This window comes from Dama dama, chromosome 5, assembly GCF_033118175.1.
Source record: "Dama dama isolate Ldn47 chromosome 5, ASM3311817v1, whole genome shotgun sequence".
NCBI lineage: Eukaryota > Metazoa > Chordata > Mammalia > Artiodactyla > Cervidae > Dama > Dama dama.
The window spans coordinates 88,080,995-88,105,003 of NC_083685.1; the positions used below are offsets into that span (position 1 = coordinate 88,080,995).

The 24,009-nt window shown below is 50.1% G+C and overlaps 1 protein-coding gene across 2 annotated transcripts in view; it reads right to left on the reverse strand.

Annotated features, from left to right (window-relative positions):
* Window positions 1-24,009, reverse strand: part of RHBDL3 (rhomboid like 3) — a 55,201-nt gene that overhangs the window by 10,402 nt on the left and 20,790 nt on the right. For both annotated transcript variants that reach the window (XM_061142825.1, XM_061142824.1), the window contains 4 exons: window positions 19,698-19,922; window positions 15,795-15,943; window positions 13,895-14,007; window positions 8,020-8,120 (listed from right to left, as the gene is read on the reverse strand). In XM_061142825.1, coding sequence (XP_060998808.1) covers window positions 8,020-8,120; window positions 13,895-14,007; window positions 15,795-15,943; window positions 19,698-19,922 — 588 coding nt within the window. The remainder of the gene's footprint in view (window positions 1-8,019; window positions 8,121-13,894; window positions 14,008-15,794; window positions 15,944-19,697; window positions 19,923-24,009) is intronic.

Below are 24,009 nucleotides of genomic sequence, written 5' to 3' on the forward strand. Positions count from 1 at the left end.
CTTATAAATTTGAGGTATTGGTATGTATCTCATTGCCCACCTCATGGTTTGTAGTGAAGGTGAGATGAATCAATATGTGTAAAGAACACAGACTGGAACACAGTTAGAGTCATCTATTTAAATGTCTGACAGTATCTAGACCTGAGGCAAAGATAGTGAGTTTGCCTTGCAGAACGGTTTTAAAACTTTGGAATCTCTGCTAAGTGAAATAAGTCAGAGAAAGACCAACACTGTATGATATCATTTACATGTGGAATCTAAAAAATATAACAGACTAGTGAATAGAACATAAAAGTAGACTCACAGATATAGAAAACAAGCTAGTGGTAACCAGTGGGAGGGGCAAGATTGGGGTAGGAGAGTGGAAGGTACAAACTACTGGGGGTCAGATAGGCTCAGGGATGCTTTGTTTAACACAGGCAATATAGGCAATACTTTGTAATAACTGTAAATGGAAAGTAACCTTTTAAAATTGTACAAAAATGGACTTCCCAGTGGTTAAGAAGTGTGCAAGTCATGTCTGTGTGCTCAGTCAAGTCTGACTCTTTGCAACTCCATGGACGTTCACCCACCAGGCTCCTCCGTCCATGGGATTCTCCAGGCAAGAACACTGGAGTGGGTTGCCACTCCCGCAGGCAGTGAGTCCATCTGACTCCAGGATCCTCCTCCAGGGGATCGTCCCGACCCAGGGATTGAACCTGCATCTCCGGCACTGGCAGGCAGATTCTTTACCACTGCGCTACCTGGGAAGCCAGGGGTTAGGAACTCTCCTGCCAATGCAGTGGACATGAGTTCGATCCCTGGGTTAGGAAGATCCCACATGGAAAGGGATGACTGAGCCCGTGTGCCGTAACTACTGAAGCCCGTGCACCCAGAGCCCGAGATCCACAGTAAGAGAAGCCACCACATGAGAAGCCCGCGCACCGCAACTAGAGAAAGCCTATGTGCAGCAACCAAGACCCAGCACAGCCCCAAACAAAATAAATGAATTAACTGCAAAAATTGTATAAAAAGTTTCAAAAAAATCTTTAAAGGAAAAAAAAAATCCTGCAGAATCTCAAGGACCTTGGATGAAGCCAGGGAACTCCAGTTTTCCCACATGGATGCCCTGCCCCAACCCCAACCCCAACCCCCACCCCCCAACCCCCGCCGCCGACCAGCTTCATCCACCACACCTGCCTGGCCCTGGAAGATACTGGCGTCTGCCAAGCTGATCCAGTCACACCCTCTCATCTGCACTTGAGGGTCAAGGAGGGCTAGGGCAAGGTCACCACGAGTTAAGGTCGAGCTTGACAGGGTTCCCAGTCCAGGGCCCTGTCTGCCCACACTTCCGAGGCAAGGTCATGTTCTGTCTGTCCCTGCCGGCTGCCCCCAGCTGCCCCCAAGGCTGAGTGAACAGTCAGTGAGTGACCAGCCTCCCAGCAGCTGAGGGGTTAAACTAGAAAGTCCACTCCTTTGCACCAGCTGCCTTATCTCCCACCCCCCTCCCCATTATTCCCTCCAATAAAAAAAAAAGCACAGTGAGACAACAGAAGGGAAAAAAACCCTCACACAGAGCCAGCACTGCTGCTGCTATAAATGTTGAAAAGCCTGCAGGCCCCTGGAGAATATAAACTTTTTTCAGGTCCTTTAATTTCATTCTCTCTCAGAGCCTTGCAGGGTGAGATGGTAACTCACCAACAGCAAACAAGGCGGTTACCCGTCCCCTCGGCATCTTGCTCATCCAACCAGCTAAGAGCTCACAGGCTGAAACCCAGGCGGGAGGTTCTGTTCCCAGACTGCTTTACACACCCCCAGTGGAAACAACTTCTTGTCAAATCACTTCACAAAAACCCAACACAGGAAACAAGAAAGCATGACACAGATAAAATTAGATGTCATTAAGTAAAAATCCTACAGCAGGCTTTTTACTTAATAAACGGAGCCTTGTAACACAGCAACCTTCTTTGACTTTCAGATAACAATCTTTTCTGTGCTTTGACAGTACAGTTCAATTTGTGAAAATTTAGATCTCAAAACGTTTTAGAAAAACATCTATTGAATGGGGCAAAGTATAAGAAAATATCTTGTATATTTAAAAATGAAACTCTGCTCTATGGGCTGCAGCAAAAAGCAATTAATAAATTATTCAATTATGTGTGTCTTTATACTTCTAGAATTTCAAATAAGAAGTCCTGATTGCAGGTCTTTAATGCCATCCAGATGGTTTGTTGAAATGTTTTCTAGATTTAATCCCTTGATGTAAACAAGCTTTTTGAAACTCGAAGTGCTTTCTTTTTTTTTTTTTATGAAAAATAGGACACGCTTTCATTTCAGGCAGAATCTCTCACTTAAGTACAGTCCTGAGAACAGAAGGGTTCGACATTTTTCTGCTATGTATCTGAAGCATAAAGTACACATTTTCAGATTACTCCCTGTGCAGATATCTGGTGGAATTTATAATTAAAGAATATTATAAAATATACATACAGGAATGAAACTACCATATGACTCAACAATCCCACTACTGGGCATATACCCTGAGAAAACCATAACTGAAAAAGACATGTTACCCTGATGTTCACTGAAGTGCTATTTACAATAGCTAGGACATGGAAGCAAGCTAGATGTCCATTGACAGATGAATGCATAAAGCAGCTGTGGTACATATATACACAATGGAATATTACTCACCCATAAAAAGGAACACATTGCAGTCAGTGCTAATGAGGTGGATGAACCTAGAGCCTATTACGCAGAGTAAAATTAGTCCGAAAGAGAAAAACAAATATCTCATATTAACGCATATACATAGAACCTAGCTCAGTCGGTAAAGAATCTGTCTGCAATGCAGGAGACCCAGGTTCAATTCCTGGGTCGGCAATATTCCCCGGAGACGGAAACGGGCAACCCACTCCAGTGTTCTTGCCTGGAGAATCCCACAGACCGAGGCGCCTGGCGGGCTACAGTCCACGGTGTCGCGAGAGTCGGACAGGACCGAGCGGCTCAGCAGAGCACACACAGAGGATCCAGAGAGAGGGCCCTGATGAGCCCGTCTGCAGGGCGGCCATGGGGACGCAGACACAGAGGACAGACTTACGGACACCGGGGCGGGGATGGGGCGAACCGAGAGCGCAGCACGGGAACACACACTACCGTATGTAAGACAGACTCGGGGAACTCAAACCAGGGCTCTGTGACAACCTAGAAGAGTGGGGGGTGGCAGGGGGGAGGGAGGTTCAAGAGGGAGGGGACATCTGTATACCTATGGATGATTCATGATGATGTATGGCAGAAATTAACACCATATTGTAAAGTAACTATCCTTCAATTAAAAAATAAAGAAAAAATAATAAATAAAATCTAAATCAAAAGAGCTCAAATAAAATGATGACGCTATTCATCGTTAAAATTATTTTTTACCTTTATAAAAAGTTTCAGGCTGAATAAAGGAACAAATTGTTAAAAAGAAAATATATATATATATATATATATATATATATATATAAACACTTTTGAACTGTGGTGTTGGAGAAGACTCTTGAGAGTCGGTTGGACTGCAAGGAGATCCAACCAGTCCATCCTGAAGGAGATCAGTCCTGGGTGTTCATTGGAAGGACTGATACTGACGTTGAAACTCCAATAGTTCGGCCACCTGATGCAAAGAGTTGACTCATTGGAAAAGACCCCGATGCTGGGAAAGATTGAGGGCAGGAGGAGAAGGGGACGACAGAGGATGAGATGGTTGGATGGCATCACTGACTCAATGGAAATGAGTTTGGGTAAACTCCGGGAGCTGGTGATGGACAGGGAGGCCTGGCATGCTGCTGTCCATGGGGTCGCAAAGAGTCGGACACGACTGAGCGACTGAACAAATTAACTAATATAAACACACATATACCTACAGGATCTCCCAGTATGGTAATCTGCCACATAAATGACATTTTCACATGCATTTTTTTCATGTCTTTCTCACAACTACTTTGTGAAGAAAGGATTACAGATGAGAGAACAGAATCCTGAAGGAGTTAAGGAACTCACAGTATAATATATGGTAATACCAGACCTCAAATCCACATTTCCTGACAGGTGCACGCTCTTTCTCCTCTGCTCCAATGAGGTGCTTTATTGGCTATATATACACAGACCAAATCTTCACTTTGGAATTAAAGACCAACAGTCTAAATAAATGTGCTCAGTCACTCAGTCGTCCTGACTCTGCAGCCTCATTGACTGAAGCCCGCCAGGCTCCTCTGTCCATGGGACTCTCCAGGCAAGATTACTGGAGCAGGTTGCCATTTCCTACTACAGGGGATCTTCCTGACCCAGGGATCAAACCCGTGTCTCTTGAGTCTGCTGCATTGGCAGGTGGATTCTTTACCACTAGCGCCACCTGGGAAGCCCCCTAAACATATATACACTACTCTACACAAAATAATCAGCAAGGACCCAGTATGCAGCACAGGGAACTCTACTCAATCCTCTGTAATGACCTAGACGGGGAAAGAACAGAAGAAGAATAGATACATGTATATGTAGAACTAAATCACTTTGCTGTACATCTGAAACTAATACAACACTGTAAATCAACTATTTGTTATTGAGTTACTCAATAACATCCAACTCTGTGACCCCGTGAACTGCAGCATGCCAGGTTTCACTATCCTTCACCATCTCCCAGAGCTTGCTTAAACTCATGTCCACTGAGTCAGTGATGCCATCCTACCATCTCAACCTCTGTCGTCTCCTTCTCCTCCTGCCTTCTATCTTTCCCAGCATCAGGGTCTTTCCCAAGGAGTCGGCTCTTTGCATCAGGTGGCCAAAGTATCAGAGCTTCAGCTTCAGCATCAGTCTTTCCAATGAATATTCAGGGTTGACTTCCTTTATGATCGACTGGTTTGATCTCCTTGCAGTCCAAGGCACTCTCAAGAGTCTTCTCCAACATCACAGTTTGAAAGCACCAATATAAAATAAAAATAAAGAAAAAAAAAAAACTCTCCTCTTACGTTTGCTAACATTCTGGGGAGAAAAAAATTCGTCATCTATTAGGCAGAACCACATGAAACTGCCAAGGCTGAAATGCTTCTGACCCACAGAAATACCAATTTCACTTGGCTTGTCCTAATGCATCTCAGAATTGCTGGGCGCTGAGCTAGTTTGGGTAAAGGTAGCCTCTCGGTGAAAAGAAACTGACCTTTCTAAGAAGGAAGTGAGTGAAATGAGCATTCTTCACTGTCCAATAAGCAGCACACAGCTTTTTAAAGGAGGGCTACCAAATGTCATGCTCCAGGGGACCCCAAAGCTCCCTGTTGGCCAGAGAAAGCCATGTCCTTCTGGAAGAGCGCTGGGCTCTCGGATGGGACGGCTCAGCGGCACCACCGCGGGCTACTTGCAGAAAGAACTACAAACTGGTAGAAAACTGCTCTCAAACACCCCCTCCTCACCCCCACGCCCCACCCCAGGACCTGGGTCTGCCCTCACCATGGGAACTTCTGGGAACACCAGAGCTACTTCCCAGGTGGTGGCGAGGGGCGGAAACAGGACAGCGTTTTGAAGTCCTGCTTGCCTCTTCCTCAGTTGGGCTGGTGCATGTCCTTCCACACAGACGCATCTTGGTGGGGAGAGCAGGGGGAGGGTGGCATTTCCTCCCCCTGCAGAAAGGAATTGGGGCAGGGGGAGGGGGGGAGTGGCGGAAGCAGAATTCAGAGGAAAAGCTGTGTCTGGGGAAAGCGGTGGCACTGATACAGAATGACCCATTTAAAGGGCCATGTGAGGCGGCCCTGGGCTCCCAGGTGCTCAGCAGACAGAAGCACGCCCCCTGTGTGTAAACACACTTACCGCCCCCAAACCACCCCCCCCCCACACACACACCCTCACATGGCCTTTCCAGCCTCTGCAGCAGTTCTTTCTCTCTCAGGGTACAAATGGGACTTTGGTGCAAAGAGAGAGAATGGTGTTGAGGAGCAGGACAGCTGACAGTAGCAATGATGAAGAAATGGAGGAGAGTTCCCGGTGGTCAAGTGGTTAAGACTCCGTTGCAGGTGGCACGGATTTGATTCCTGGTCCTGGAACTAAGATCTCACATGCCTGGCAGCGCGGGCAAAATAAATAAGACATGGGGGAATTTAGGAACTCTATGAACTCTTGTAACTGAGCATCTGAATATCTGCCACGTGGGTGAAGACAGTGATGGGGGAGGGAGGTGTGAACAAGAGGATCCCAAAGAGAAGCCATTCCTTTCCTGGACACGGTCCCTGCTCCCCTCCCCCAGGTTCTTCCTTCCTTCCTGCCGCCAGATTCAGTGGGTACCCTCTGCCACGCATCCAGCCCTATTCCAGGCACTGGGGAAAAGATGGGTAAGACCTGGGCTATGCCTCTGCGGGGGGCACCAGGCAGAGTGAACCGAGCACTGCCAACAACTCCTCTTTCAGCCTCCAAACTTCAGACTGCTTCCAAAACAAGGAAGCTGTCTTTCTTGGCCTCCTCTAAGACTATCAGATGGCTTTCAATTTCTTGCCTTGAAAGTCCTGTCTCTACTCTGAGTCCACCCCAGCCTCTTCTGTGAGGAGTCAGGAATGAAGATAACACTTACACCAAGTGGTTATTTTCACTGTATCTCATTGGCCCCCACCCCATCCCATTTCACAGATGGAGAAACTGAGGCACTGAAGTCATCTGCTCAAGGTCACTCTTCAGGAAGTAGGTAGCTGCCACTCAGATCTAAGCTGAAGAACAGCCCCTGCTGTTAGCTGGTTCATGAGAGTGCCTTTCAGGAAAAGCCGAGGAAGAGTGTGAGAAACGGGATGACAGTGTCCAGACGCCGTGACGGGCTGGTGGAGGACAGCGACACTTAAATGGTTGCCAGGAGATGTGGGTTCAAGACCCCATTTTGCCACCAACTTGATTGCGACTTTGGACAACTCATTTAACCTGTCAGGGCCTTCTTTCCTATTTGAGAATTTTGATGAGATCATCTCTAAGGTCCCTTTACTTCTTTTTTAATAATTTTATTTATTTTTGGCTGTGCTGGGTCTTCATTGCTACCAGGGCTTTTCTCTAGCTGTGGTGAGCAGAGGCTCCTCTGTAGTTGAGGTGTGGAGGCTTCTCATTGCGGGGGCTCCTCTTGTTGCAAAGCAGGGGCTCTAGGGCATGAAGCCGAGAAGGCAGTGGCACCCCACTCCAGTACTCTCGCCTGGAAAATCCCATGGATGGAGGAGCCTGGTGGGCTGCAGTCCATGGGGTCGCTAGGAGTCGGACACGACTGAGCGACTTCACTTTCACTTTTCACTTTCATGCATTGGAGAAGGAAATGGCAACCCACTCCAGGGTTCTTGCCTGGAGAATCCCAAGGACGGGGGAGCCTGGTGGGCTGCCGTCTGTGGGGTCGCACGGAGTCGGACACGACTGAAGTGACGCAGCAGCAGGGCATGAAGGCTTCAGTAGCTGCGGCACATGGGCTCAGCAGTTGGGGCTCCCGGGCCCCGGAGCACAGGCTCAGCAGTTGTGGCACGTGGCCTTAGTTGCTCCGTGGCATGTGGGATCTTCCCAGATCAGGGATCAAACCTGTGTCGCCTGCATTGGCAGGCAGATTCTTTACCCACTGAGCCACCAGGGAAGCCCCTAAGGCCCTTTACTTTTACCAAACTATGAGAAACAACGAATCACAATTTTGATGGGTGCTAGTGGTCCAGAATTTTAACTTTTTAAAGCCACCAAGTAGCAAAGAGTTGGAATAGGGAGCCGGGCAAAGCCAGGCTAGAGAAAATTGAAATCATATATGGAAAGGACCCACTGGAAGTGGCCCGGCAGAGGGTGAGGAAGTGTCCTTCAATTTGGCTATTGGCCAAGGCCATCTGGGGCTTGCTGAGCCCAGGCTGGAGCATGGAAGAGAATCTAAAACCCATCTCTGAAAAAAAAAATAATAAAAAGTAAAAAAAATAAAAGTAAAACCCAACTCTGGTAGATTAACATCCAGGCCCAGGGACGGTGGGGAGGGGGTGGGGTGGGCCAAGAAAGGACTTTGGGGACGGGGGTGCTCACCATGACGATGTTGGCCAGATGGGCAGAGACGAGCGCATACACCCCTCCAGAGGAGCCCACCACCGGCGCGGTCATGTCGGCCACAGACACCGCCAAGGACCCTGGGGCAGAGAGAGAGACGGAGAACTCAAGGACGCTGGAGTTGCTCCCCACCCCCAGTCTTAGGCGCTGGGATGCTGCAGCCTCAGGGCTGAGACTCCAGCGCGAAAGCTTCCTCTCTTCCTCCTGGGATTCCACATCACCCTGGAGCTTCCTGAAAAATTCATCTACGACCGAAAGGACCGTTTGGTTCAAACTTCTCCTTTTACAACTGGGAAGCAAAGTCTCAAGGAGAGAAGTGACTTGTCCACAGTAGAGCTCCAACCCAGATCATCTGCCTGGCGACCTGGCTATCTCAGGGTTCTGAGCAATGACGAGAAAACCACAGCAGTTTTGCAGAAACTGCCACCGTTAGGGGGCGCTATGTGTCAGACACCTGCCAAACATTCTGTGCCCACTCTCTGAGGCAGGTGCTAACAGCCTCATTGCAGAGACCAGGAGGCTGAGGCCTCAGTCATCTGGCAGGAATGGCTGGAGCCAGGACATGAGTCCAGGTCTACCTGACACAAAACCCATGTACTCTTGGCCTCTCCAGCAGACACTGCCAAAACTGTCAATCTCCACCCTCTACCCTTCTTTCTCAATAGCACCCAGAAACCTGCCGTGCATCACCTCCAACAGAGTGAAACTACAACAGGCCAACAGGACCTCTAGAGCTGGGCATCTTTTTAGGAAAAATGTCCTTGAGAAGTCCCGGGGAAGAGAGAAAGATGATGTCATACCCCCTGGGGGAAAGGAACGGTACAGACTCTTGGTCTGGAGGATGAGAAACTTTGGTCCTGGGAGGGAAGCTGGGCAGAGAGGAGATGGGCAATGCATTGTTCTGGTCTCATTTAAGTGTGATCAATGCCTTGGCTTCCAGGGAAGGACACAGGAGACTAAAAATAACTGGGAGTTAGAACCCAGGGCTCAGAGGATGAGAGGTGGCTGGCGGGGTGAGTGTGCAGAAATCACCACTGGAAAATGCCCGCAGGCTCCTGAGCCAATTAGTCGCTGCCTGGGTGGAGAGAGGAGGGCGAGGCAGAAGGCCAAGTTCTGCAGGCCCTACGGGGGTGGAGGGTCAGCTCCTAAGGGAAGAGGCTGGGGCCCACCTGGGAACCAGGGTACCTGACACCCTGGGCCTGGAGAGGTAGCAGCAATGTCATCTGCTTACTCCCCTCATCGCTTGCCATCCCCACCCCAGATTGCTCTCAAGGCTCCGGGCTCACTGAGATCCTACCAAGAAGAGATTCCCCACAACAGAGTCTTCGTCTCCAGGGGGATGTCATCTCTCAAGGAAAACACAAACTGTCATGAGCTAAGAACACCAGAGTCCTTCTCCCTTCCCAGGGCAACTATAAATCTTTCCTCTCCCCTTTCATGCTTGCCCTTCGGCTTTAATTAGGTATTGATCTATTGTCAGATAACTTTTTTTTTTTTTAACTGCTGAGCCACAGGGTCAACCCTATATAACAGGAGGGTAAAAAAAAAAAAAATCCCAGGGTGGCCCGCAGGCAGGCAGAGATCTGCATGACAAAGAATTCCCACGCTCCGGGCTGGGGCTGCTGGAGAAGGCTGCATTGCAGGGCTGGACAGGGCTGGCAGCCCAAGCCGCTCCTCGTTACCGTCTGGACAGAGAAAGCTCCCGGGCTGGCCTCTTTTCTCTGCGTGAGTCCCTACGGACGGGCCCAGTTTCTACTCCTTCGGGCTCCCCGTGGGATCCATCAGGGCAGGGAGGCGGCAGGGTCCAGCCTCCACGCACTGACCTTTCCCTCACCCAATCCAGGGATGGGAGTCCTGACCCTGGGCAGGGCCACGGGTCAGTCTGGGTGGTGGGAGGACGGTCGACTGGGGGCGGGACTGGCTACTTCTGTGACCTTGGACACAGCCCCTGAATTCTTTGGGCTTCAGTTTTCAACTCTGTGAAATGAGGAGGTTAGTTCTAAGGCTGTCCAATGTTCGAGCAGTGAGACTCTCTTTTCAAAGAAACCATGACACACCCCTATCCCACAGCTCAGAGGGCCACTCAGGCTGAATGGGGGTGAGACATGGGGAGTAGAGTTTGCCATTCACTGGGGGGGGGGGGGGGGGGGGCGGCGGACCTCCAGGGTTCCTTCCAGATCAGAAATACAATAATCCAAGCCTTGGCCGAAATACAGGGTCTGGGGTTTGAATATTGATTTTAGAATCTAGAAGGTAATGATCTGGAACCACTTGCCCTCCATTTGTGGCAGAAAGACTTTCTTTAAATGACTGCAAATTAGTCCTGGACTATGGGCTTCCCTGGTGTCTCAGATGGTAAAGAGTCTGCCTACAATGCAGGAGGCCTGGGTTTGATCCCTGGGTCAGGAAGATCCCGTGGAGAAGGGAACAGCTACCCACTCCAGTGTTCCTGCCTGGAGAGAATTCCATGGTCAGAGAAGTCCGGTGGGGGAGAATTCTATGGACAGAGGAGTCTAGTGGGCTGCAGTCCATGGGGTCACAAAGAGTCACACTGGACTGCGTGACTAACACTCTCATTTTCAGAGAGACTGAGAGAAGTCAAGTAGAAATGTGGGCTGGTATGCATATCAGCAGAGTAAAGCCATTCCAGGGTAGGAAGCCAGGGCCAGGAAGGATTGCTGACAAACCTAAGGGATGACAGTTCAATAAATGTCCAGTGTGAACCCACGGAGGTCAGGAAGGCAGAAGTCAGAGAAGCAAGCCCCAGCGACAAGCCACACCTCTGCACAGCGGCAAACCAAAGGGCCAATGCGAGTCAGGGCTATGAATTTCCACCCCCCAAAACCCTGGGTCCACGCCAGAACGGTGATGAATCGGCGACTTTGCCATAACGCACAACTGTGATAATGTTAGCCTGGAAAATTTAAAGCAGGTGTCCTCCATCATCTCCCTTGGTCGCTAAAGAAAAGCAAATCTAAATAAAAATTGCCAGAACACCTACCTTTAAGCAGTAGAACGTTATTTACTCTTTCCTTTAGTGCTTGCCATGTGCCAAAGCCTGTGCTAGGCTCTGGGGGTGCACCCATGGCTTCTGATCTACAGAGTTTATAATCAAAGTTGGGCAAAACAGTGAAAAGACTGGGCTATTTTTATTTTTTTGGCTGAACCACATGGCCTGCGGGATCTTAGTTCTCTGAGCAGGGATTCAACCCATGTCCCCTGCAGTGGAAGCTGAGAGTCCTAACCACTGGGTTGCCAAGGAAGTCCCAAGACTGGGTGTTAAAGTATTTAAATTCAGCCCTATCATCATCAGCGAAAGTGAGATACACCTTGGCTTCAAGCATTGGCTAGAGGCACAGGTTTGGGGAAGAGTTTCTACTCCAGTTCTAGGATTTCTTGGCTGAGCAAATAGGGTGATTCCAATCCTTTGAACTATAAAATGTGGGTGTCAGTATCCACTTCAGAGGAATGTGATGAAGAGCTAACACACGTGAACCCTTTATCACTTGCCTGGATCATCAGACATGCTGAGCAGAGATTAGTTATAATTGTTACAAAACGCGATGGCCTTAGATTTGGAATATTTTCATTGGGCAGGAATTAGACAGCAGGGCTTAATGTCTATGAAGACCGCCCCGCCTTGGAGGACTTCCCTGGTGGTCCAGTGGTTGAGACTTCGCCTTTCAATGCAGGGGGTGTGGGTTCAATCCCTGGTCTGGGAGCTAAGATCCCATATGCCTCAGGGCCAAAAAACCAAAACACAAAACAGAAGCAATACTGTAACAAATTCAATGAAGACTTTAAAAATGGTCCACATCAAAAAATCTTTAAAATAAAAAAAAAAAAGACCTCCCTTGGTTTCGGATAAATTCCATGCATAAAGGATAAGTCTTGCCTCTGGTTCTCATAAAGCTAAGGTCGTGTTAGAGCACCGCCTTTGGGGTCAGACAGCCTGATCAGAGCCCAGCTCCACCACTTAATGACTGTATCTTCTTAGGCAAGTCACTTTGCTTCTCCAAGCCTTGGCTTCTGTAACAGGTGAAGAGTAATGGCACCTGCCTCAGGGGGTTGTTGCGGGGATTAAATACAGCCTGCACAGGACAGGCATTTGGCTATCTGGTCAGAGCCCGACTGTCTGAACGGGCACCCCCTCTCTGAAGAGGGAGGCACACAGAGGAGGAGGAACGGGTGCAGGCGGATCAATCAGCTCAATCCTGGAGATCAATGACGTGACATGTGGTGACCAGAATGCCCTCTGCTCTGAATCAATGGCTCAAATAGGACAGCGCACGTCGTTTGCTTTGCAGTACAGCCCCCCACCCTCGGGTTCAGCTGGCAAGCCCCCTTCTGCCTGTACACCAACCCCTTCTGCACTGGTGTCCCTGGGAAGTAATACCCGCACTGCCTCCCTGCTGGGACGTCTGGTTTGGACGAGGCCTGAGTCATCTGGAATCTGTGTTGTCTTCCACGTTACTCCGGCACTCCCACTTAATTGACTACTAACTGCAAGTGTTACGAGCACTTCCCTGTTCCTCGCCATTAACCATCTGGGTCTCTGAGTAGGTAGGTATGGAAAACGTGGCTCTGAATCCCCAGATGTCGACACTCAGGGGTGTGTGGGTGGCTGAGGAAGTCTTGCACACAATGATGCTCATCAGACCTTTGTTCAAGGATGCAGAAGGTGCTGGATTCTGGGAAAGGCTGGCGTGGGCGCTGTCCAAGGTGGCCAAGTTTTCAACCTCAGCCCAGGAGTGAAGGAGAACGGCGCTGGGCCAACCTCCCAGGCTGAGGGTTTACAAATTAGCAGACCAGCCTCTCCTGGGATGGACAGGTGTGTGGGTGGGGTGGGAGCCTTCCGGAAGCTCTCCCATTCACTCCCGGGGTCCCTGCCTGCCCACTGTTTACAAGGCCGACACTGCCCTGCTCTCCTGATGACAGCTTTAATGCCACTCAGAAAGGATTAAGATCTTACTTAAACACACACGCAAAGCTCCCTTGGGCACTGCTGTCAAGGTGAAGAGCTGAAGCAGCAAAGCTTGTAAAGAAAAAAGCCAGCAATAAAGTTGGAGACATCACCAGGGAGATTCCTCTGTTCAGAAACCCAGTTGGTGCAGACTTCTGCAGAAATCTCCCCGCACTCCTCACCTCACCCCAGTCCCCCACCGGGGTGGGGGACCAGGAGCTGGGACACTGTCCTCAAGGCCACAGTGATTACACTTATCACCTGCCACGTGGGCTGAGTCAGCCAGGGCCCAGACTCCGCCAGCTGGCACAAGTGCTCACGACCTCTTGGGCCAGACTCTCTCCTGCCCGCAGTGGGTCAATCAAGGGCTGGCCCAGGGAAGAGGCAAGACCGCCCTTCGGGTTCAGGTGGCCCCCCCAGCCCTGAGATCTCACTACCATTGCTTTACTTCATTCTTCACCTCGCCCCGCCCTCCTCACATCCGGCATGCATATCTCATTTTTTGTGGTTCAGTCGCTAAGTCGTGGCCGACTCTCTGCGGCAGATCTCATTAGTTCCCTCTTAAAAGCTTGATGGGGGCCAAGAGAAGGTAAGGAATTTCCCCAAGTTCACATGGCTACGACAGTGTAGTGAAAGACAGAAACCTCGGTCAGTCTGCCGGCTCCAAATCATGTACCCTGCCCCCGCTTTGCCATCACACGCCTCCCTGTCTGGGTGGCATCCCCGTCCGGTCTCCCTGGGGAGGTGGGGAGAGGTACCCCGAGAACCCTAGCAGTCAGGAGCCTGGGTGATGAGTGTCCGCTGGAAGCCTGGGGCCTGCCTGACGGCACAGGGTCTCATCAGCCGCCCCGCGGAGGTTCACCCCTACGGACTCTGGGCCCACCTGCCTACCTGCCACGACACCGGCCACATAGACAAGCCCAATGCGGGTTGCTCCATGCACCATCTCCAGAGGTACCCCCACCAGGAGCTGGAGTACCACGTTGAGGCCCAGGTGTTCGATCCTGTAGAGAGACCACGGTCATTCACTCAGCATGTCAAGAGGCTGGGGACCCAGCAGTGGACAAGACCCTATGGCTGAGAGCTCCCTGGTGGCTCAGTAGCTAAGAATCCTCCTGCCAATGCAGGGGACATGGGTTTGATCCCTGGTCTGGGAAGATCCCCACATGCTGCCAGGCAGCTAACCCCGTGCGTGATAAGTACTGAAGCCTGTGCTCCTAAAGTCCACACTCGGCCACAAGAGAAGCCACTGTAATGAGAAGTCCGCATGCAGCAATGAAGACCCAGTGCAGCAATAAATAAATATTTAAAAAGAAAGATAACTTAGTAAGTCAAAGCTATTTCCCCGGTTCCTGTTGAGTCCACATCTTAGCGCATGAGGATATCCAAGCATGAAGGGCCTCCCCCTCTCTCCTCCTCAGCCCTGAAGTTGACGCCAGGACACAGCAGGCCAGGCTGCCATCCCGTTAGGCTCAGGGTAGGACATTCATCAGTGGCCATCAGAGAAGTCTCTTCTCCCCAAAGCAGCCTCCCCAGCAGGTGCAGCCAGTTGCAGGAGGCTCTGTGGCCCCTTTAGCAGCTCAGCAGGAGCAGAGGTTCACAGTGGAGCTTCCTCGTGGCCACTGTGGGTTGTTCTCCCAAGGAAACAGCCATGAGGGCCTGGGTGATCTTCTTCCCACTGGCATCCCCAGGGACAGGCACCCTCAGGGCTTTTCCATGCTTTCCCTCCACTTCTCTAGCATCTGTAGAAGACACCGCAGAGGTCTGGGGTCCAGGGACTCTGACTTTTCAACTCCACGCTTCTACTATGTAAAAACTGTCTCCAGCCAAGATCATGCATTCAAGACACCTGGACCTGGGTGGTCACCTGGCCAGCTAGCAGGTCCTTATCATGGGGTGAGATGCACCCATGAGAACTGGTGACACTCCAGGTCCCAAAAGAGGGCACATGGCTCTGCAAACAGAAATGTAACACTGCCAGAGTTCGTCCAGAAGACTCATGTCACCATATAGGTAGACCTCCTTTCCACAAACCGGTGCTTTATTTCACTTATAGGGGCACTCACACCTAGTTTATGGACAATGAACCTGGTGGCTGACCACATTTCCCTCTTTGCTTTGGCCACCAGGAAGCTCAGAATACATTTGTAACCTACTTACAGCAAATATAGAGATTCACATGCTGTATGTGTGTGCTGATCTCACTTTGCTTTCCCTCTCCCATACACTCTTTTTTTGAAACTGTACAGTTTATATACACATATAAGTTTATTTTTGGCTGCACTGGGTCCTCATTGCTTTGTGCGGGCTTTCTCTACTTTCAGCAAGCGGGAGCTACTCTTCATTGAGGGGTTCAGGCTTCTCATTGCAGTAGCTTCTCTTGTGGCAAAGCACAGGCTCTAGGCGCATGGGCTTCAGTAGTTGTGGTGCACGAGCTTAGCTGCTCCGTGGCATGTGGAATCTTCCCCATCAGACTCGTGTCCCCTGCACCGGCAAGAGGATTCATATCCACTGCACCTCTAGGGAAGTCCCCTAAACTGTATAGTTTTAATGGAATGTTCACAGCTATGTACAAACATCACCACCACCAACTGTAAAACATTTTCATCTCCTATACACTCCTAATAATTTACACATACAATTTGGTATTAGATAAGTTTTAAGAAGCCATCTCAAATCCTGTGGCCAGGTAGACAAAAAATAAACTAAAAAAATATATTTCGATCCAGGCTCTCTGGACCAGTTATTTTTCTGCAAGGATTCTCGATAGAGAAAGAACACCAGTACTCACCCCGCATGCATGAATATGTATGTCAGGTAACGCCAAGCCTGTGCTCGGAGCTGTGGATGGTAAACCAGTGAGTTCTTCAGGTATCGTGGGTGGGTTACCTGCAGTACAAATTGGCCCAGCGACACCCCATTATAAAGGAAAAAGGCAACCTGGAGGAGAGCAGAGAGTACAGAGAGGCTGTTAATAGGCGGGAAACTGCCAGGAAACCCTCCTGTGCCTATTATCACGTGGAATCCCTAGGGAAGATGCCATCTGTCCTCACACCCCTATGACCAGCACCCAAGCTAGCTCTCCACCACCTCTCACTCCACTTCTGTTCATTCTGTGTTCAGTGTTCACAAAATGGTCTCAAGGTCTCTGCCCACATTTCCTTGGTGCTAAGCTGAAAGGGTTTGGAGGATTTTAAACTTTAATTCCAGTAATAACTCACATACCCACTTGGGGGCTGAGGCAATGCCATATAAGTTGATTTCAAAAAAAAAACGAAAAACTGTGGCAAAAGCCATGTAACATAAAATTTACCGTCTTAACCATGTTAAGTGTGGAGTTCAGGGGTATTAAATATATTCATAATGGGCAGCCATCACCACTACCCATTCACAGGATTCTTTTCATCTTGTAAAAGTGATGAGAGAAACTCTATATCCATGAAACATTAATTTCCATTCCCTGCCCCCCAGCCCCTGGCAACCACCATTCTGCTTTCTGTCTCTATGAATGCGACTACTCCAGGGACTGTGTGGAAGTGGAATCACACAGCATTTGTCTTTTGTGACTGGTTTATTTCACTCGGCATAATGTCATCAAGATATATCCACGTTGTAACATATGTCAAAATCTCCTTCCTCATATTACACTGTATGTATCTACCAAATTGTGTTTCTCCATTCATCTGTCGATGGATGCTTGGGTTGCTTTCACCTTTTAGCTTTTGTGAACAATGCTGCTATGAACAGGGGTGTATAAATACCTGAGTCCCTACTTTCAATTCTTTTGGGTATACATCCAGAAGTGGAGTTGCAGGATCGTATGATAACTCTGATTTAATTTTCTGAGGAACTGCCATACTGTTTCCCACAATGGCTATACCGCTTTACATTCCCACCAACAGCACACAAGGTTTCAATTTCTCTGAATTCTCATCAACACCTCGGGTAAGTTAATTTGTGAAGATGACTGAAGCATACTTGTTTAAGCCCTAGAAGAGTGTTTATTTTAACTATTTCTCCCTGGAACTCTTTCTACATGCATAATTTATGTCCCTAGGTTCTTAATTTTAAGGATGCCTCAGGTATTGATCTGGGCTATAGGAGCAATGTCTTCCCCAGTAATTGATGGGGGTTTCGCTCCTGTACTAAATGATCCCAAATTCTTGTGTTTCTTTGTGACTCAGGTTTACTTGGACATTTTCTTCTGTCCTCTCGCCATGCCTGGGTGTCAGCAAGTTGTTAACCAGTTACCACAACCAGGTTCTTACTTCCTCTTGTTGGCAGGGAGGAGGCCCTCTTCCAGTAGCTTCCCATTATGTTCACTGTTATGGAATCAGAAAGTTAGGTTACTGGAACTGGATGTGAAACAAAACGCTTGGGCTTTGGTATAAGGACTCTGAAACAGTTATTTCATCATTTTCTAGTTTCTTCTAGATTGGCGGCTTGAGTTTACATAGCTGAGGTTTTGGAAAATTGGAAACCAATCTGGACAAAAGATCTAGCTCCTCTGGATGACCCTGGGCAAATTGTTTTAATTCACTGGTCCTCCATTTCTCTGAGGCTTCCCGGGTGGCACAGCAGTAAAGGATCCCCCTGTAAGGCAGGAGATGTGGGTTTGATCCCCGGGTCGGGAAGATCCCCTGAAGTAGGAAATGGCAACCCATTCCAGTATTCTTGCCTGGAAAATCCCATGGATAGGGGAGCCTGGCAGGCTACAGTCCATGGGGTTGCAAAGAGTCAGACTGAGCACATATGTGGTTTTCCCATTTGGAAATGGGAATACTCATGTCTACATTTCCATGGTGATTGTGAGGTTTAAAAATGATGAATTATAAAATATTTTTTTAAAAGGTGGGCTTCCCACCAGGGGCCTCCCTGGTGGTCCAGTGGCTAAGAATCCACCATGCAATGAAGGGGACCTGGTTCTATCCCTGGTCAGGGAATTAAGATCCCACACGCTGTGGGCAACTAAGCCTGCACACTGCAACCAAGACCCGATCTCTCTCTGCATGCTCAGTCGTGTCCAACTCTTTGTGACCCCATGGACCGTAGCCTGCCAGGCTCCTCTGTCCATGGGATTCAGCATGGATTCCCCAAGCCAGAATGGGATTCTCCAAGCTAGAATACTAATGTGGTTGCCATTTCCTACTCCAGGGGAGCCTTCTCTTGAGGGATTGAACCCACATCTCATGTTTCCTGCATAGGCAGGCAGATTCTTTACCACCAGTGCCACCTGGGAAGCCCTACGACCCGATGTGGTCAAAATAAATAAATAACGTGTTTTTTTTTTTTTTAAAGATAAAGTACATGAAGAGCAAGCCCTGTGAGCAGCATCAGCTGAGGGAAGGCAGCTGTAATTAGCTTGGGGTTAAGTCCTCCTGGGCTAAGCCTGGGAATGGCTCAGGGCTCCCGGCAGCTGGACTCCCTGGGAGCCGAATCTGTTCACCTAACATCATGCGTGCGGGTGGCCTGGCAGCAAACACAGCTTGCAAGCCAACTCGTTATTATTGGTCCTCAAATAGAAGTTAATAAATAGACCAACACAGTAAGCGCTTGGAGAACAAGTCCAAGAATATCTCAGAAAAATCGCAACTTCAACATGTACTTGGAGGAAGCCAAACAACAAACCGAGGAGCTCTGGTCTGCAGTCCAGATATTCTGATTTAAGAAAGGAAGAAGCAGAACGCCATGAGGCTTAATGATCCTGCAGTTTGATTCAGCAGGAATTTTACAAGAACGTTCGCAGGGGTGGTAATTAGGCCCCTAGCTCTGGAAGAGAAACAGTGGAGATTATAAAATGCCAAAAGGAAGCCAAACATCAGTTTGAGAGCTGGCATTTGAGGTGGGGGCCCGCAGGTTCTGGGGCTAAAGAGCCGGAAGAATTCAGAGTCCCTCATACAGGAACGCTGATTCAGAAAGTGGTACTTTGGATGGTGTTGCATAAGATGAGACTTTTAGAATTACAATAGGTAAGGATGATCCCCTAAGGGGAGAATGTTCCTGCAAAATATGTGAAGCCCACATTTACCTGTTCATAAACACTCCTTCCCATATGTATTGATGTAATGCTCTTGTGCTCAGAAAACACCACCAGCCATTCTCTGGCTCTAAACAGAGGAGTTGAGTGGGAGAAGGAGGGCAAGTCTGGTTATTCCCACTTTCCAGGTGGAAGATGGAGTCCAGGGGGAACAAATGACCCATCCACGAGGCTCACTCCACTCACTCTGGGAGGAACTAACAGAACTTGCTTTAATGAGTTCGCCTGGTGAAATGCCCCCAGTCAATGACGTTCTGACACCGTTCTTGTTGCTGTTGGTTTGGGCGGGGGAGGAGGGTCATACAGGGGTTTTGTTGCAGTGCATATGATTTCAAGTCATGATCTTTCTAATATCTCTGTGGCCGAGGGGTTATAATACCTGCATGCCCTGCACCAGGGCCTGACCTGCCGTGACAACTGCCATTTGATCCTCAACCATCACCTTTCGGTGGTGAAGGTGCTGCCCTTCCCCTTGTGATCTCAGATATCCTCCTGGAATTTCCCTGGTGGTTCTGTTAGGATTCTATGCTTCCACTGCAGGGGGCACCGGTTCGATCCCTGATTGGGGAACTAAGATCCCACACGTCACATGGTGCGGGGGAAATAAAATGATATCCTTTGACCCTCCAGCAGCCCCTTCACCACCCCTGTCCTTGCCTCTAGCAGTGTGACCGTGATCATGAACCAGGGCGGGGGGCAGCAGGTATAACTGTCGTAGTACCACTTCCGGTCAATCTCCCGGGGCAGGGTCTCGTAGGCCACGTGACGGATGAGTCGCTGGGAGAGGTTCAGCCCCTTCTCCTCCAGCAGGGCCTTGCTGCAGAGCCTGCGGTTCCCCTGCAGGATGGCCTGGCGAAAACTGTTGGACCGCTTGTTGCTCATCTACATGGGAAACAGGGTGGGGGAGGGGGGTCAGAACCGGGGTCTCAGGGGACCCCCATCCCATTTCCCAGCCAGCCAGTTCCTTAGACCGCCCAGGCCTGAGGCCACCTTCCTCTTTCTTCTGTATAGTTTGCAAGGAGTTAAATGTAAGTTAACAAGAAGCAACATTCACCAAGCTCTTCTGTGTCAGGGGCTGTTCTAAGCACATCACAGCTGAGCTCATTTGATGCAGCTAGTCTACCTGCTAGATAAAGACCATGAATATCCCCATCCCACCAGATGAGGAGCCCAAATTCTTAGAACCAAAGTTCTAAGAATCCATCAAGTCCAAACCTAGTAAGGCTCCAGAGCCTGGATTCATATCCACGATACCTCTTCGCACCCACCAGCCTGTCATCCCTCACAAGTTCCTGAGCAACTATTAAGCATCAGGTGTTTCCAGACACCAGAATACAGAGGTGTCAAAGGCCAACAAGTGAAAGTGAACAAAGTGTGAAAGTATTAGTCAGTCAGTCGTGTCCAACTTTTTGGGACTGCGTGAACTGGAGCCCACCAGGCTCCTCTGTCCATGGAATTCTCCAGGCAAGAATACTGGAGTGGGTAGCCATTCCCTTCTCCAGGGGATCTTCCCAACCCAGGGATGGAACCCGGGTCTCCTGCATTGCAGGCAGATTCTTTACTGTCTGAGCCACCTAAGTAACCAGCAATCGTGGTTCACAGTGAAGCCTGCTGTGGGACCACCCAGGAGGGAGGCCCAACCCGGTCCCAAGGTGATCAGGGAGGACTTCCTGGAGGAGGTGGCATGAGTGAGACCTGCAGGACAAGTAGGAGTCAGCATCCCCAGCCCCTGGAACCAGAACCCAAAGCTGTGCTTGTGGAAGGTCATCAGTCCTGAGTGACCCCAAAGGAACTGTGATACTCAGGGAGCCCCAGGACGGGCCCCTCCCCCACAGAGCCCTGGCAGCCTGACTCCCAGAGGCAGACCTGCTGACTTTCAGCCTCCAGAGGCCTTTGCTACCTCACATGCACTCTCCCCGGCCACACCCTAGACCCTCCATACAGGGAAATATTCTAGAGACACAGCTCTCCCAACCAGAGTCCACAGTGCTGCCCAGGGACTGCCCCATGGTCGCTGGGTAGGGATTATCAGTGTATTTCTGGGACTGTGGGCCCAGCAGTGGACATCAGGCTAAATCCAAAGGCAGGAGTCCAGGCAGGGCTGTAGAGGGGAACCAGCCAAAGGCATAGGGGTTTGAAGCCCTGTGGGGGGCAGGGAGCTGGGGAGGATCTGCGGTCAGACCAGGCCAGGACGAATGAGTCTCCATCAGCAGTGCCTATCCCCTCTCCTGGGTTCTGCACACACCTGAAAAATCTGGCTTAAGGCTCCCCGCTCTAGCAGGCCTTCCCGGATGAACCCCTTCCAACAATTCCCTATTCCCATCCCCTCCATGCCTGCAAAGCTTGGGCCTGGTTTTCAGTGGCTTCAGCTCTGTAAATTCAGGCAGGGCTCAGGGCTCTGCGTTCACTGCAAGCGCAAGACAAGACCATGTGATCAAATCAGTTTGTAGCCATCCTCCCCCCCTCAATCTCCAGGTGTGTACACGCACTCACAAACACACAGCTGCAAGACTCATGGTGGGGAGGAGCTCAGCGTGAGTATGGCAGAAGCAGGGCATGCACACACACACACTCAGCATTCACCTTTGCCCTGATGTGCCCAGAACTGTGCTGGGCACAGCAGTGGCCATGGTCTCTGGCCTCACGGAGCTTACAGGAGAGACAGAGGTGTAAACAGCAGCAAAAGATGATGTCTCCTTTGTTACCCAGTGCATTGTGTTATCCCGGTGATATAAAGGTGGAGATGGGAGCTTGGAGAGTAATTTTCCTTGCAAAGTAATTTTCTCAAGGACCCATAGTTAGTAAATCATGGAGTCAGGATTCAGATTCAGATCTGCCTGACTCTGGGGCCCATGCTGGCCCATATGGTGCTTTCATGCCAGTTAGATAAGGGAGCCTCTTCTTCCAGGTGGATGCACCCTTTCCAGGCCTTGCTGAACAAAGCCCAGGCCAGATTTCAGCCCTCATTAATCTCTCTGCCTGGCATCCTTATACAGTCCACAACCTGTACACCCATACATGACAACCCTGACCACTCAGCTGTAATGCAATGTGGTCTGTGTTAGAAGAAAGGCTTGCACAAAGCATTGTGCGGGCTCAGGATAAGGTTAGTTCATTCTGCCTGGGTTGGCGTGGGAAAAGGCTCACAAAAGATGCCAAGGAGTTAACCGGGTGGAAGAATATTAAGAGGCAACAAAAACTTTCACACATTTCCTCTTATTTAATCCTTGCCACCATCCTGAAGAGGCTTCCCAGGTGGCTCGGTGGTAAAGAGCGTGCCTGCCGATGCAGGAGATACAGGTTTGATCCCTGAGTCAAGAAGATCAACCAGAGAAGGAAATGGCAACCCACTCCAGTATTCTTGCCTGGGGAATCCCACGGACAGAGAAGCCTGGCGGGCTACAGTCCATGGGATCACAAAGAGTCGGACACGACTTAGTGACTAAACACCACCACCACCCTGAAAAAGGTTTCCTTTGTCTTCATTTTACAAATGGGCTCAGAGAATCTTTCCCACTGAGTGGCAAAGGCAAAGCAATAAGCAGGACCCAGGTCCGCTCCAGCCCCCGGGCTCTCTGCCCTTCCCAGAACCTTGCTCCCGATGAGCCCCTTCTTAGGCCTGGCCTCGAGGGCAGCCTTGCTCACAGGCATCCAGGCTCTGGCTGGCCACTTCAGCTCAGAACTCCAACAGAGAAATCTTGATGGCAACAAGCAACCTGCTGTTGCAAATTCACACAGATTTCCCGAACCCCCAGCTGGAGAGAAGCCGCTCACTGGCCCTGCCATGCCCTCGCTCCGCCCCGGGCTGAGCAGAGCATGCGTCGAACATGCTAGTGCTGGGCCTGCAGAGGGGCCATGAGCTCGAACCTGTGGCCTGATCTTTGCTGGCACTGCTGGGTTCCCAGCCACGCAACTCACCTCCATGACCCATCCCGTGAATCCCAAATGTCCCCAACTTCCCTGCTTAATTGAGCTCTGCCTCCCACCCTCTAAAAGGTCTGCTCCCTGGGTCCATTCTGAATATCAGATTACTTCATCCCTAAAAGCCTTACAGCTGCTGGCTGCCATCTGTTAATCTCTGGATGAAGGCAGGTCCCCAATCAAGAGGCAATTAAAGCAACACCAAAGCCCGCACATCAGAGCGTGGCCATGGCATGATGGCAGGTCCTGGCTCCCCCATTACTGACGCCTCTGAATTCCAGGAGCCTGGGTGTTCATGAACTGACTGTTCACACCAGTCATTTAGTTCATGGATGACAAGAAGAGAGGTGACTCTTCCATTCCACCAAGAGGGAAACCGCATGGAATCTCCCAGCCTGGTGTTCATCCTGCTAGTTCATGCAGCTTCTGCTCAAGTCTCCTCCACCCACTCAACCCCACTGAACTCCATTCCAATCCTGCCACTGTAGCCCCGAAACAGCACAGCAGTGACCCTAGTGAGGAGGAAGTCCTGACTCCAAGACACCAGACCACTGGGCAGGATTCATGGGCCTCCTGTCTCCAGCCCCTCCGATCACCCAGGACCACCGCCAGCAGGTCTGAAGAGCTTCAGCTTTCACCCACGTGCCCCGTTGCTCCTGAAAGGCCTGGCCTGATTCTCCCAACATCCACTCCCCAGCTCTTCTTCTGCCAGGGATGACTTCCCACTTCCAGCCCTTCATTTCCATGGAAATGACTCCACTCCAAGCCCCCGGGGTGGGCACTGATTGGTTTGAGTCAATCAGCACATCTCACTGACCCAATCTAGGCCAATGTGGGGAAGGAAATCCCAGGCCTCATGTGGGAGCTCCCATAAAAAGAGCTCCTCTGCTCTCCTGCGGGGTGAGGCCTGAGGGCGTGAGGGCTGGAACAGCTGCAGCCACTTTGCTGATATCATAGTCAGGTCTGGAATGGTCAGGGGATCTTCTGAGTAGTGCTGATGCTATGGAAAGCAGAACCCAGAGATAAAGAGAAATCCAGTCCTTGGTGA